At 43.2% G+C, this 16,623-nt stretch overlaps 1 protein-coding gene across 1 annotated transcript; it reads right to left on the bottom strand.

Annotated features, from left to right (window-relative positions):
* Positions 1–1,983: 1,983 nt before the first annotated feature.
* slc1a9 (solute carrier family 1 member 9) lies at positions 1,984–14,771 on the bottom strand (the record flags this gene model as incomplete). Its single annotated transcript, XM_079176934.1, has 10 exons — positions 1,984–2,166; positions 2,814–3,255; positions 3,436–3,570; positions 6,564–6,758; positions 7,554–7,787; positions 9,767–9,893; positions 9,988–10,093; positions 12,282–12,535; positions 13,215–13,367; positions 14,621–14,771. The coding sequence occupies 10 exons, from the start codon at positions 14,769–14,771 to the stop codon at positions 1,984–1,986; spliced, it is 1,980 nt and encodes a 659-aa protein (XP_079033060.1).
* Positions 14,772–16,623: the final 1,852 nt, after the last annotated feature.

Genomic DNA, 16,623 nt, shown 5'->3' with positions numbered 1-16,623 from the left:
TCTCATGCTACAGGACAGATTAGTGCTTCGCTCCCACAAACATCGTCATCGCAGATTTTCAATTTTCAGACATATTACACACACTTTCAGACAAACCTCGACACATCGTCAGCAGCTTTTCTTTCAGATTTGTGTGCTGACCTGCAGCATCTCCCCCCCCCCCCCGACTCTCTGACGTGCAGGGATCCAAATCCAACGTCAGCACCGGTTGCAATCACCCACAGTGCCCTTATGCTGTCTGGGAAGAATGAAAAGGATTGACGTCTTTCTGGCCATCTGCCGCCCTCCGATTCCTCTCCCATCCCTCGCTCTCTCCTGCCTCGCCCATCTCTAACTCTTCTTTGAGAGGATTATGTGTGTTGGTATCTGTGTGTCTTTGTCTCATCAGCGTGTTCTCTAAGCGTGGCCTCGTGTGTAATGTGTGTTCTGTTGCAACTTTTCCACCCAGTAATATCTTTGTCTGCATCTTCGTCACCAAAACGCTGACGTGTGTCCCCTTTCAACTGCAAATCCCTCCGCAGATTGTGCTTAAGCAGCAGAGGAAACACAGGAGAATCGCAGTTATTTTAAATAAGTCTCTAAGATTTTATTACATACAATATACACATGAGCTGGACTTGTGAATCTGAGTTAAGACTTAAGGACGCAGGGAGGCAGTTGATGAAATTAAATTTAAAGTGAAAGGCAATTCAGTGGGGAGGGAGAGACCGATGATGTTATTTTACAGCATTTAAGAATGAACAATGAGAGTTAAAACTATAGTACATTTAAACATACGACTAAATCAAAACAGCATCTCGCCTAAAACTCGTCCTTTTAGACACCAGACCACCACGAGGAAATACAAACCATAGATGATATCGACAATATTAACATCAAGATGAGAGGTGATGTGCAGAAGAGCACCGAGGACGGAAATGTAAAGAGATAAACAAAGGTAGAGAATTATAAAAAATAATGTCTGCTGGTTTTTTGAATTTCTTTCACTTACGTGAACCTGTTGGTATTCTCAAGGTCATTTAAAGGAGTAGGTCAACATTTTGGGAGTTAAATTAGAAGATCAACACACAAGATCAGCGAGCCTGTCTCTGTCCAACGATAACAAAGCAGCATCTTAAACACTCACTGCTGAACATGGTGTTTGTTTAATCAGCACAAAAAAGCAGAAGGGTAAAAACGACAAGTTGTGACTTTACAGAGATTTACTGTATTTGCTGGAATGTTTCTCGACCAGTGGAGATTCCAGGAATTCACTGCTCCCAGACAAGAAATAGTCCGGCACATAACGTCCTATAAAAAAAGCCAAATTGTCATTTTTATACTTCAGTTTTCATACGGTTTAAACAAACAAAGTGTAACATCTTAATTAGTGAGCTGTGGAGGATGCTGGTCGGTGGATTTACTTTGAACCTTGAGCGTAACATCTTCTCATATCTGCAAGAAAAGCGTCTTTCTCAAAATGTGAAGCTATTCCTTCAAGTCTAAGCAGAGAAGAGCAGAGAAGGTAAAGGAGCAACTAATAACTCGCGGTTGTGCGTTAAAAGGCTGATAACACCAAGATACTTTTCTCATCAAGAGCAGACTCACAATTCCTCTCCTATCAGGCAAATTTAAGGAAGATCAGACATCCAGGTTTGACCGTGAAATGACAAAATCAAGACAGTGATGGAAGACATGAGTAAACTAGGGAAATAAACTCTCCGTTTAAAGCTCTGTTTTGCAAACCAAAGAGCAGAAGTCTCAGGCCTGGTTTTAAAGGGCCACCTCAACATTTTAGTATATCTGCGTATATCGAGCTCAAAGTGAGCGAATTGATCACTAATCCAGCATTCTGTTAATCAAGAGCAGTGACTCTAAACACGTCTAAGAGAAGTAGCAATGTAACCTGCCAGAAATCCAGTGTGGACCTCGAAAAGCTGTCGTCAAATGAAAACTAATCGATCGGGGAAGTTTTTTTGTTTTGTTTTGGTGGTAAAATTCTGATCATGGCAGGTCGCTGTGCGGCAGAGCCTGCCTCCGATCGTAAGCAGTGTCATCGCTCTCCTCGCCGTCGCTCGTTTCACCCAAGACCCTCTCTCTCTCCTCCTCCTCTTCGGTTTCGCTCTCCCGCCTCAGGCGCTCCCGTTCCTTCTCTCTCTCTCTGTGGGAACGAGGCATTTTGGGAATCTTGAGAGGGCAAAGAGACGCGATGAGAACATGTCGAAGCCTTTTACTTAGAGACTAAAACAGTTGAAATACACGTGAATAATGAATACATCAGGGTTTGGAGAATTAAATCATCCAATAGTAGTGTTGATAAGTAGTGTTGATAACACTTACTTTGTTTGTGGAACTATCTTTGTTGAGAAATCACATTTTTGTTCTTTTTGTTTTGTTATTCATGCACATTTTTACCATTTTATCTCCCACAAAATGTCCAGATTCAACCACATATTTGACCTATTTTCCAAGTTCGTAGTATCTCACAATCCGACAAATTGACACTGACTTGAGGGGATATAAGTCAGATGAAATGATACCTAAATACCTCGATTAATCATTGCATCCAGAAAATATTACATAGAAATTGTTTCTTAGGAGGATAAAGTTACCAAATGTCACTGCCCTGTGAAAACCATGTTTCTCCAAAACAATACATCTTTTTAGATAATTCAATGGTCCCATTCATCTTAGGAATTATTTTAACCCATAAAAGAACATTTTCTCCATCAGGCCTAATCTCCAAAAACCTGACGTATCTCTTCATTAAGTCATTTTGCGTCATAGAGGAACATGTCTTCTGTAGCATTAGAAGCAGAAGAAGAAGTAGTTACCTGGTTGTCGTGGCTGGGCAGGGCGCAGTAGCCCGCCTCCGTCCTGCGGAGGAGACGCGGTGAATGAGTGCGGAAAGGCCGAGGGGAGTGGGAGCAGACGGAGCGCGGAGAGGGAGAGCGGATGGAGCGAGGTGATGGAGACCGGACAGAACGGGACGGGGAGTAAGTGGTGGACTGGGACTGGGACTGGGAGAGAACGTGGCCGTGGTGGTTTTGTTTGGGCGGGCGAGGGGAGCGGGGCGGCAGCTCGGGCGGTTTGAAGGGGTCGATCAGGTCCATCTCCGTGAGGATCGGCGGCGGCGGGATGAAATCGAGCTCCTCCGGCTGGAGCATTTGCATTTCCGCCGCGTCGAGTTCGGCCAGCTCGGCCTTCGACAAGTGGTCCACGATCCCGGCGCCGAACGAGTCGCCCACCACATTGATGGAGGTACGCATTCTGTCACTGGGTGGACAAACAGTATCAGAGTCAGCGGTGGGGGGGGGCCGGGATATAGAAGGGAGCCGCCAAGACCACCAAAACCACCAACGCCTTTAAAAGTCTCCCCACAAATGTTTCTGATTAAAAGCTCTGGAGCGTCACACACACACTCAAACACCTCCACCTTTCAGACACCTGACTCACAGCAGCCAGTCGACGGCGATGAGCAGACTGATGTCCTGAGTAGGAAGCCCCACAGCCGTCAGGATGAGCAGCATGGTGACCAGTCCAGCGCTGGGAATACTGGCGGCTCCCACACTGGCCAGGGTGGCAGTCATACTGGGGAGGAAAGAAGGAGAGAGAGGCACTCAACACTTTACATTGCCTCACAACGTTTGTGAGATGCTGCACTTGAACACACCACACGAAGAATGCAGGAAGTAGACATGCGTGCATGTGTTCTAAACCTGCGTGAGAGGAAATGATTAAGGCCAGTAGTGCGTAATATAAAAACACACAAAGCATTGCTACAGACGGAAAAACAAACAAACCAGACGTAGTTAAGTCATTTCTGTTTGTCAAATCTGATTCAGAAGAAGACTTTATGATCCCTGAGGGGAAATTCTTTATTTTGTTCACTCTGCTGTTAATTTTACACTTTACACACACGCACACGCACACGCACACACACACACGCACAAGCACACGCACACACACACACGCATGAATGGAGAGATGTCAGAGCGATGACAGACATTTAATGTGTCATTACATACTTGGGTTATAAAAAGGAGAATATGTTTGATAAAAGCTAAAAGAGAAACCAGACCGAATGGTGCCTTCACTGTTGATTTATCTTTCTTAGTCAGCCGATTGTCTGCCAATAAAAACATTTAGTCCAATTAGCTTGGTGTGTCCGAGCCCTAAAGCGCTCAGATACTACTTGCAGTTGGTATAAAGGGGAATCTGCCAGCTCATTTATGTGACTCTGAATGAAGACACTGACAGTAAAAACACAGAAATCTGAAGTCATCCAACAGATAAAATGATCTCAAAGTCTCAAAACACGAGTCTGAAACGAGTCGTGGCAGTTTTGGGAGAATGAAAAAATTAAACATTTTCCAACCTCCGTCTGAAAATTCTACAAATAAAATGTACAGTTTAATCTAACAGAAATCTAACAGAAATCTGATACACATGACATTGTATCAGGAAACATGATGCGGCTCCCAGCGAGCAAGAGATCAGCGCCACTCTGCATGCAGACGTGACGACTTCAGGGATAAATGAGATGAAGAGAAATGAATTTCATGAATCGTGGTTTTGTGGTTTTTGCTTTAGCTGATAACAGCACAGTGTTATTTCAACGACATTTCCACGCAAACATCTTTTCCACGTGTAACAGGTTCTAATCTACAGGTTCTCATATTTCTGAGAATAATCGTTTGCAAAGTTTAATCCTTTCATACATCGCCGTGTTTTTGCACCAGTGGTTTAAAAAGTGATCTGTGACCGCAGTAACCGCCTGTAGGATTACTAGAGGGTTAACATAGATTTGCAGGGTTACTTTAACATCATAACAACAACTTTCTCCACTACAAAGATACATGAAGACAGTTGCAAAATGTGAGTTGCGTAATACATTTTTATAAAAAAATAAAACTGGATTCAGGCTATTTTTAGATGTGCTGAATCGTTTCTAGTACTGACTGAATCAAAGACGAAAGACAAAAGCATTGGTTTGAGACGTCCTCACCCCTCGAACGACAGTGATTGAAGGCCGAAATATAGAAATAGTTGAGTCCTACGCTAGATACTAGAACAATACAATAAACTGACATGTGAGAGTAATACTGACACGCTGTAGAAGCAAAGTCACTCTTCTGTCTCTTAGTTCCAGGATCCTGATGACAATATTTTATCAGTGATTTATTGAGTTTGTGCCAAAGACTGTAAATAAAAAGTGGACGTAGTCACCGTGACCTCAGCCATTGGTAATTACCTGCAGCGGTTTACTGCCAAACAAAACCGGATCTCTTGATGTTTCCTGACTTCGTTTTCATATTCAAATCTTTACCACTCAGTGGAATGATGCTCGTCATGACATGTTTGCAATTAGACGTATTATCAGTTCATGTTGGTCCCAGATGTGACTGTAGGCCATTTCTAGTTTACCGCGCGATGCAGTTCATCTGATCTCAGAGCTCTGAGTTACACGTCAGTCCTCCTTTCTGACAAACTGCAGCGCTAATTAGCGCCCCGCTGAGACCGGGACGTTAAACTGGACAATCGCAAGATTTACACGCCACATGTGGATCTTATTCTAGAACAACTCCACCACAGATGATAGAACTGAGCTTTTGAAAATTTTGGAATTCGGTGGTGAACGGCTGTTGATGAAAGACATAAAATAAACAACTTCAAAGTGCTGAGTTTCATTTGTGACCCGCGGCCGCATACAAGCTGAGTCTGATCCAGGCGGACTGGTTCCAATCAGACATGAATGTTTAGCTGCAACCTCAGAAAAGGGAAATCTTACTTCCTCACTGCGGGACATAAAGATGTCGGGCCATGACTACATATTGTTAAATTAAAGCACACGGCCTCAAACTGATGTAAGTCACATGAAAATGTGAAGGAATTTTCTTTACTCTGGTTCCCAGGAATGTTGTAACGCAACCCTTTAAACGTGGCATTAAGTTAAAACGGTTACAACTGCGTTTAATGTTTGCAACAGAACAATCAGAATGCTGAGATCATGTCATGTGACTTTCAGTTGGGTACTAATAAGACCTCTTGTTCCTTTGTGAAAACAATAATGTAAAAAAAATAACACATGGAAGTGTTGTGAAGCTTCATTATGAGTTTTAAATATTAATATTAAAAGTGCTTAAAGGCGCTGAAAGAAGAAAGAAAAATAATGACTATTCAGTAAAGTAGAAGACATGTAGTGTCCAGCAGCTACACTTTTTAATAATTGCATATTGATGGATTCTGGATTAGTAGATCAGCCTTTTTTTTAAGTGGGAAAGCGATATTAACACTAAGATTTTGTGATTCTTGTCTTCCTTATCTTCTTAGAACGAGAACATTGCTGTGTTTGCATATTATTATACAGACGTTAGTCCTCTTATCGCTCTTTCTGTAAAAACTCTCAGTAGTAAATGTTACGCGGCCAAGTCTTGGTCCGCAGCCCACGGGTTGGTAACCACAGATTTAAGGATCTAATATAAAACTCTGTGTGTACGTTTGATTGTATTTGAAATGTTTGTAAATCAAAATAAAGACAGAAACAGGGAAACATCTCAAGAACAACCACCATGTGACCTCACCTGACAGTGATGATCTGTCCGGTGTCCAGGGAGATGTCGTTCATCTGGGCGATAAAGATGGCCGCCACGGCCTCGTACAGCGCCGTGCCGTCCATGTTAATGGTGGCTCCGATGGGCAGCACGAAGCGAGTCACGCGCTTATCAATCTTCAGGTTTTCCTCCAGGCAGCGGAAGGTGACGGGTAACGTTCCTGCACTGAGAGAAGAAGAAGGCACCGCACGATAAAAAAAAAAGGTGCAGACGTACAGAGAACAGGAGCAAAGTGTTATAAAATAGGTAGACAGGTGGTGAAAGACAGAAGAGGTGCAGAGGTGAGGAGGGAGGTGAGGGGGTGAAGTTGGGGTCGAGACAAAAAGAAAAGTGGAAATTTGAGTCGGCCGACAGCCTCCTAACAGCTGGTGTAGGCCACTGTTGCAATCCTCCAACATGTGAATTAAAGGAATTTGATTCCTGGCCCTGCTAAGCTCGGGTCATGATATAATTAGAGAAAACGTTGATAGGATTACCCATTTTCACTAAAGCCTCAGTAATGTGCCAAAATGACAGTTGGTTTCAGCGGCGATGCAGACTCCCGGGCAGGCGCGAGCCGAGCCGAGACCGGGCAGGATACGGCGGGGCCAGCGTGGCTGCTGACGACTAATCCCAAAAGGATTAGACATTTACAACACTGGATCTGTCTGACATGGACTTGTCCATGATAGCCTGTGCTTACACACATTTGGCTTCCGCTGTCCTGATTCGTCTGAGTAAATACAAAAAAATGTTTCGCCCTCAGCCGTTTCAGATTGAACCCAAATAGCTGAAAAGCGAGCAGCAGGCTACGCCGATCAATCACAGCAGCTACTGCAGCTGCTCGAGGGATAGATGTTGAAAACAGAAACATGTGACACACATGTGTTAACACATGCCCAAACAGAGAACCTACACACACACACACACACACACACACACACACACACGCACACACACACTTCCTGCAGGCTGTCCTACCTGCTAGCAGTGCCCAGAGCCGTGATCCAGGCCTGAAAGATCCCTTGGTAGAAAGTAAAAGGGCTTTTCCTGGTGATAGCGAAGAATATAGCGGGAAGGATCAAGCAGCCGTGGATCAGCAGGCCCACCATGACGGTCACCATGTACATGCCCAGCTGCCTGGCCACGATCTCCAGGTTCCCGATGTCTGCGATCTTCCCCGCTATCAGGGAGGCGATGCCGATAGGAGAGTACCTGAGAACAGAGTTAGGAGGACACATCAGAGCTGAATTGATGTCTCTATGAAGGGATCATTTGCAAAAACAGATATCTCTGTTCTTACTTATCTACATATTTTTTTGTGTTGTATTATCAAACTGGTGTTGGTAACCCTAACCCTTTTAGCAAATGTATTCTTCATATATATGTATATTTCTATCTATCCTTTCATCGCTGCATCAGGCCAGAATATAAATGAATAAACTGCTGATGTTATGCATTTATTGAGGTTTATAAATGACCTCAGATGATTCTTAAGGGGAAAAAAACATTCAATATTTTAGAGCTGCAACTTACGATTATTTTCATAATCGATTCATGTGCAGTTTATTTTCTCTATTTACCGATTAATCGTTTGGTCTATAGATAAAAATATCCATAACAGTTTCCTCAGGCAATATCTATTTTATAATTTAAGACCAGGAAAAGCAGCAAATATTCAAATTCATCATACAGTTCTTTTTGCTTGAAAAACGATTTAAATAATGAATCAATTATCAAAATACTTGTAAATAAAATCATATAAAATGTAAATAAAATGTCCAAAATCATCCGACATTCATGCTGAAACCTGAAAATTAAAGTTGAGGATGCTTCTCATTTTCATCTTAGTCGCTAAAAAGCTCATTTATAAGTCAATTCATTATGAACTATTTGGATAATAAATTATTCGTAAAAGCCAAATATTTTCCAGATGTTTCATAATATCGCCTCAATTTATGACTTTTAGAAGACTTAACGGTTAATGATGAAGATAATCATTAATCTCGGCCCAAGAAAGCTTATTATCTGGCACCTGGAAGCATGTATCAGTTTAAGACTAGATACATGTCTGGCCAACACCTAACCCGTCTTCATTGACTGTCAAAGGAAGACTTTTCTCTTCGGAAGAACACATTCTTGGATCTCTGGTTTCCAGCGTTGGAGTGCAGTTGTTCCCCTCCATGAATACAGAGCGCTGTGTTAAAGCGTGAATTAAGTCGGTGTTCCCCCTCTAACCCTTCCTCCTGGTCCGAGTCGAAGCGGCGGGCCTGCTCTTCTCCCAGGTCAGCTGCGTGCTGCCCGAACCCCCCGAGCCTGGCATTCACGGGACAGCTGTTTGCTGGAGCATGCCGTGCGTATGATTTGATGGATGTGTTCCTCGTATGATACGTGTTTTTGTATACACTGGACTCTGGGTGTTTGGCGAGCTCCGTGGGCCTGTGAGTAATCTGTTTATACTGTGAGAGTGATACGAACAAGGACACGATTCCTTTGGTGTCCAGCTGCACATGTAGATGTCCTCGGAGGGCTGCTGCAACACAAGCATCCTGCTGTTTGTCTTCCAACCCCCCCCACCCCCACACACCCATCGTCCCCCGCTCTGAGTGCCACTACTCTGTCTTTCTCTGCGCGTCCAGCGCGGAGTCCTGCGAAGCCTCAAGGAGTGCACTGCTCTCTGAAGACGTGCTCTCACATGCATCTTTCCACGTCCCGCCGTCTCTCCCGCCCTCATCTGCTTTCTGCCAAAGTGGCTCCTCTGCCGTCGGTGGATCCATTACATTTTGGACATCTTCCACCCCGACTCCCCCGGGAGTCAGCAACATTGTTCAGGGCCCCCGACTCCCTGCTACTCCCCAGCATACCACGGACTCCAGCCATGTGCCCGGGAAACACTCGCTCTCTTCCCATCTGTCCGTGTCCTTCACTAACAGCCTTTCTCCCTCTTCCTCTTCATCTCTCTCCTCTTCAGTCTTCGACGTCCCGACACTGGGGTTCGTTCCCACAAACATGCCTCGTCTACGCCGTCTTCGCCTTATAGATCACTGTCACTGACCTCCGTGTGTGGTATCTTCAGAATGTCAAAGCAATGCGAACAAAAACAGACACACATGTTGCGCATGCTTGCAGATGGGCGCACACAAACACACACACGGCGGCTGGGGGGGGGGGGGGGGTAAAAACAAGACACTGACCACATGATCATGGAAACCATCGTCATGATAATCTCGTTGAGGATGTTGAAGAAGTCGCACATGGTCTTCCCCCGCTCGCCCATCCTGCTCATGCAGATCCCAAAGGTGATGAAGAAGCCGATCAGGCCTGGAGGAAGACACAAAGCAGCGTGTCAGCGGGAAACTGGAGGGGAAAGCACCGTGAGTTAGGAAATAAAATCAGCTCCCGTCCGTCGACTCACCGAGGACGTTCATGCCCCATTTGTACTCCAGCTTCTTCCTGTTCACTAAGATGGGCTCGGTTTGGTTTATAACCGGGACCAGCAACGCTTTATGCACCGTCTGAACCTGGAAGGAGACGTTTCAGACGGTTATTCTCTCAAGTTTGCTAAACACAATTATCAGACGTGATATGACACAGAAAGAACGTTCACAGTCCCTAAAGCAAGAACAAGCATGAAACAGAAAACATGGGTCAGGTGGAATTCATTGCCGGTGCATTGACGTCATTTGGTCCGTTCAGTAAATTGACAGTTAATTCAATAAGATGAGCTGTTTTGTTTGTTGTGTTTATGTGGCTATAATGTGTATAAGAAGAATAGCCAACGCTTATTCTAGTCTTAGTAAGAATCCTATGATAATAATTCACACAGCAAAACCCTGATTTTGTAACCGGTATTGTTCGTGAGCAAACAAAAGCTTGGCAGCGGCGCAGCACACTCAGATTTGTGTTTTAAAGAAAAGGCCCAACAGGGAACAAGAGATTCTCACATGAAGAAAACAAAAGGGAAAAAAAAAAAAAAAAAAAGAAGAGGGACAAGAGGGTTAAAAGGGGAAGGACGATTCCTTCCTGCAAAAGCAATTACGCCTTTTTATGACTTCAATGAATCCCCCAATGAGACAAACAAAAGAAGCAGTAAAACAGAGATGCAGACAGGAGAGAGAGAGAGAGAGAGAGAGAGAGAGAGAGAGAGAGAAGAAGTTTGTAAGCTGGTGCTCTCAGATGCCCGACTGTGGTAAATAAAGATGTAGCATTACAGATGTAAAGAGATTAGCAGCAGCAGAAGGGCTGAACCTCAACCCGGTCCGACGCAGACGACGACTTCTAATCATTCAGACACACACGCATGGCAGCGCGAAGAGAGAGAGGGGGGGGGGGGGGGCGAAACGCAGGATTTGTCCAGAAGAAGTCACATCGTGATTGAGACTCGGATTATCGTTTAAAAATGATCATCTTGGATAAACAGTAGTCGTCCACCATTAGCTGACTGATCGTTACTGTAACTGAAGAATTCAGACGGGAAATCACAATCTGAGTTCAGCTGGTGTTCACAACAAAGTGCTTCTGATGTCTCACCTTTTTATCATGTTATTATTCCTTTCATAAATATCCTTATCACTCAACAAAGGTTTCAATTAATGATTGTTTGTATTATTTCATTTCCATCTCAGTTTACGGCTTCTTTTGTCTAAACAGCAGTAATTCAAACTGCAATGCTATTAAATAAAAAGAGCCTTAAATGTCATTGTTTTATTCTAGGAGCTCTGCTTGTATTTGCTTTAACAAAAACTTCATTTTTTTGTTACTGGACAATTCCACTTCAAAGGTCACAATTCTGTAACATGCACAAGAACAGAAGGCAGCTTTGGACTTTTTTGGTCCTTTTTGTGGTCGAAACCCTTCGAGTTAAATCATCCTCTCTCTCATTGCTGACACATGCAGAACAACTTGTGTCTGGAGTTCGGAGGAGAACCAGATTCTCCAGAGAATCATTAACAACTCTCTGTCAGACCGCTCAGTTAATACTTTCTGCTCTGTGGTGTTTTTTTTTTTTGTTATGTTCACACAAAAAGGTCTTTCCGATAGTTAAAGCAATTAAAATGCTAGAGTTTGGATGACAGTTGTTGACAAATCAATCTCAACTCAAGGTTAATTTAGTGGTTGTATTGGAGCTTTAGATCAGTGGTTTCCAACCTTTTTTTGCTTGTGAACCATTAACATATCTACTTCCCTCCATCACAATGTCTTTCAGATGTGAGCACTTAAGTCAAAAATAGATCATTTTCTATAATGAAAGTCTTTCATTTGACTTCGTTTGAGGGTGGAAGAGATAAAACACAACAGTGGTTCTTGAAAAAAGCAAAGATCTGAGAAAAGTCGGGATGATGAAACATTATTATGTAGCAGAATTTCCTTCCCCAGTATTCATCTCACGTCCCCTTAGATTCATCTTGCGACCCCCTGTGAGGGTCTCGACCCGCAGCTGTGAACCACTGCTTTAGATCACATCACATGATCTTCATTAGCACAGAGTTTGATGCTTAAATTTACATTTTTCTGAACACGACAAGGACTTCTCGTCAAGTTCAGTTTAAAAGCTGAGCTCCGAAGTTCCTTCTTGACCTTCCTCTGCTGATCAAGATCATGTGATATGATCGAAAGCTCCAGAAAGCAATTAAATAGACGTTAATAGAGTGTGCATGAATAAAGACTAATATAACGGTTCCAGAGACATATTTCAGATGCTGAGGCTACCTGTTGGAAGCAGGCCTGCACCAGGTTCTCAGGGAAGAGGTTTCTGAGCAGGTCCAGGAAGGCGTCAATACTGCTGACCTCCTGGTTCTTCGGGGCCGAGGTTGACGTTTCTCCCCTCAGTTTGGGGTTCCCCGGGTGGATCCCCAACACCAGGATGACCCCGAGGATGGCAGCGATTATAGTGGTGGTCATGTAGTACACCATGGCTCGACTACCCATCCTGCCACTGGAGCGGGCGTCTAGACCAGCCAGCCCTGAACGAGACAGACGACCATCAGTGTCATCATGTACACAAAACTGCTCTTAATATGCCCACTTCAGATGGTTAACTTGTGTCCAGTTCCCATGATGATATTTAGCATTTTAGTGTTACACACTTATTTACGTGTTAGCGTTTAGCATGCAATGTTTTGTTAGCCATAGAACCAGCAGTACATATAAAATGCTAACATAAGAATGTACATTCAGCATGTTATGCTTACATTTAGCATGTTACATTTAGCATTTTCTCTTGATACGATGTACAGTTAGCATGGTAATATGCAAATGTTTAGCATGTTAGTATAACGAACATACAGCATGTTAGCATTTAGCAGGCACTGTTAGCATTACTCTCAAAGCACAGCTGAGGTTCACATGAATTTGGTCAATATCTTGTTCTCCTTGTTTTCAAAGAAGAAAAACTTTCAATAAAATGGTGCATTTGGGATTTAATGCCAGCTGGCTGTACAAGATTGCTCTTAAAATGCTTGTAAAAAGCTAAAGTTTAACATTATGATTTTAGTTTGATATATTTTGATATATATGTTCATGCTCATCATGAACCAGTGAGTTGAAAAGTTGGAACTCTGAATGAATGTCAAATATTTGTGGACATATTGCACTCTAAGAGAAAACATTACTTCCTCTGTGTGTCTGTGTGCAGGGACACACCTGTGATGAGGCTGGAGATGATCAGAGGCAGGATGAGCATCTTCAGCATCCTCATCAGGATTTCTCCAGGGAAGGAAACCATCGTGAGGGCGGAGCTGTCCTTCACCGACATGTACCGCAGCAGCATCCCAAACAGCACTCCCATGACAACACCTGAGGAGAGGAGAGGAGTGGAGGGGAGAGGAGAGGAGAGGAGAGGAGAGGAGGGAATGGGGAGGAAGGGAAAAAAAGGAGAGGAGAAGAGGAAAGTAAATAAAGGAAGGGGAGAGTTTAAATAGCAGATACTGTGTGTTCTTGGTTAACTGTAAAGAAAATGAAAATGTGTTCAAATTATCAGCCAAATATGAGAAATATCTAAAACTCTGTTCTGTTTTAACCACATGTTGATAGACCCTCTAGTTTCTAGTTTTTTTGAGGACTCTACTTCTTCTACTTCTCTTCCCTCGCAAAAAAAGGGTTGTCTTACATCTGTAAGACCTCTGACTAATTAGATCCGTCTACTTTAATGTAAACGGGTTTAAATCTGGGTGACAAATGACAGACAAAAATAACAAACTTCTCTACTTTGCAGGGCTTTTTTTTTGACAATGTAGAAACATACCAGAGTGTTTACAGAGGAAGACTAAAGACAACAACAAGCCAGAGACGTCTCATGGGAAAATGATCACAGACTCTGTACATCAAGTGTGTTTACATATATACATATATATATATATATATATATATATATATATATTGTGTGTATATACAGTATATATATCTATATTCTGCCGCACAAAAGGCCATTTTTACTACAATAAAACTGACCGCAAATGGAATTAATTCGGGATGTTAAATGAGGAGAGTAGGGGAGAGAGGAGGGGAGGCAAGGAGGGGAGAGGAGAGGAAAGAAGTGGAAATAGAGAAGAGAAGGAAAGGAGAGGACGGGAGAGGAAAAGAGAGGAGGGGAGGAAAGTAGAGGAGAGGAGAGGAGGCAAGTAGAGAAAATGGAAATGATCAGCCAAATATGAGAAAAGTGTGTTGTCTTACATCTGTAAGACCTTTGAGTAATGAGATCCGTCTACGTTAATGTAAACGGGTTTAAATCTGGGTGACAAATGACAGACAAAAATAACACACTTCTCTACTTTGCAGGGCTTTTTTTTTACAGAGGAAGACTAAAGACAACAAGCCAGAGACGTCTCATGGGAAAACGATCACAGACTCTGTACATCAAGTGTGCGTGTTAATATTTTCTGCAGCACAAAAAGCTATTTTTTTAACAATAACACCGACCACAAAGGGAATTCAATTTGGGACGTTACATTTTTTTTAACAACAACAATACAGCTTTCACCAGCTAATGGAAATGTGCTGCAGTAACACACTGAATAGCGTAATAATAGAGTTTCCCGGTCCGTGCATACCCAAAACGGTGAGTGCCAGCAGCAGGTTGTGGGTGTTGCGGCTGCAGTGGCCTGCATCTTTGTACGCAACGTCTGTGTTGTCATCTCGCTGACTTTCCTCTTTCTCCTTCTTGTTCGTGTTGGACTGGTTGGCTGTCGACTGGTTTGTCATCCTGCCTGTGGAGACGGTGGGATGAGAAAACAAAAAAATAAAACATGCTTCAACATCCTTCAGCACACGCTGTCCTGCACAGCGTTCAGTGTTGGATTAAAGATGTGCTCTTAAACTGATTCATCAAATGTGAAGAAGCTGGATTGTTTATAGACTGATCTTAACAAAGCGTTCGTCCCCGGTGGCTAGTGAGGGTTCACATAGTTGCCATTCTGGCTGGGTGACTCCGCTCTTAAAAAGGGGGTTGAGGGAAGACCAGGAACAGGAATGTCCTTTGAGCACTTGGTTTGGGTTCATTAGGGAAGTAAAGACGCACGACTGCAGGCAAACCAAACACAGCAGGCGATGACTCAACAGGACGTAAAGAAACAGCTCAAGAGATGTAATCGTCTCTCTCTAAATGGAAACTGCTAGAATGTTAATACTACACAATATGGAGTCGCTGATATTGCAGAGACATAGCTGATGAGTGAGTCAGTTAGGAGCGGTGAGATGTGGCCCCTGGCTGTCTGACTATCCGTGACCGTCGGGTCGGAGGGGAAGCTACTTACTGGTGGAATTCATACGGGAAGAGTTCAGGAAAAAACAAGACTAAGAGCCTGCAGCCATGCGAGCTGCTGTGTGAAGCTGTACTGAAGGGAGCAGCGGTGCTTTGATGCTCAATGCTAACAGCACTTCAACATGCTCACAATGCTAACCGGCTGATGTCTAGCAGGTACAATGTTTACCATGTTCAACTTCTTAGTTTTTTGCGAGTTAGCATTCTACATTTTGTAAATTTGCTGATTTTGACTGAATTTGAAGGTATTTGGTCATAAATAAAGTATCAAACAAAAGTATCAAACAAAAATGAGAGGTCCTGAGGAGAACAAGAAATGTACATCCATTAAACAGTTGTTGAGACATTTCTCAAAATCACATATGTAATCCGCATGGTGGTGCTAAAAGGATTCGTCGTCTAAGAATCATATATTTAGCTTTCACGGCGGCTGGATTCTCACGGTGTCACAAGATCACTTGAGAATCACAGATCTTGTCAGGCCTCAAGTAATGTGTTCTGTAGTGAGTCTGGGGAGGAAAGAGCACGGACCAATCAGCATCCTGTGAGGAGAGACTGGTAGCTATGGGCGAGTTTTAGGTGTGTGAGACGATACAGAGAACTGACTGTTTGTTCTAAACAACAATGGGTTTCTGATGGGGTTTAGCTACATAGATGCAACAATAGCCTCAGTTATATCAGAACTGAGGAGTATTTCCTCCATTTAAGGAAGAACAAAGAACGGCACTGAAGGCTAATCTCAATGGAAAAGATGTTTTCACTTCTCCCAACTGGCTTCAATAAGGGTTTGATTTGGTTTGACAGATGGTTCATCCAAACACCTGCCAAGTATTTTTTTGAAAGCGCCTGCACTATTCCAAACAGTTTCCAATGACGGCTTCTCAGATGGTGTAACAAACCATCTGGCGGGTCAGATGAACCATAAATACCTTGATAAGACAATTTTTTGCAAATCCAGATTGTAGATATATTTCACTGGATAAGTGAAGCTATTGACCTGCTGGTGGCGCTAGACGAAAAGTCAAGGAATGACTGAAATCATTAGGATTCATGCTCTTGGCAACTTGAACATTTATATCCAGTTTCATTGCAATCCATCCAATGGTTGTTGAGATATTTCACTAAACACCAAAAACTTATGGTGAGACTAGATAAAAAATCAAGGGATCACCAACGGTTTAAAGATTCATCCTCTGGGGATCATGAATGTCATGGCTTTCTCTCCAATAGTGGTTGAGCTATTTCAGTCTGATCCAAAGTGGTGGACGGTTCAACCGACAGTCATGCTTAAAG

Source organism: Pholis gunnellus (assembly GCF_910591455.1).
Source record: "Pholis gunnellus genome assembly, chromosome: 17".
Classification (NCBI taxonomy): domain Eukaryota; kingdom Metazoa; phylum Chordata; class Actinopteri; order Perciformes; family Pholidae; genus Pholis; species Pholis gunnellus.
The sequence above is the reverse complement of the archived record's forward strand: the minus strand, read 5'-3'. Positions and strand labels throughout refer to the sequence as shown.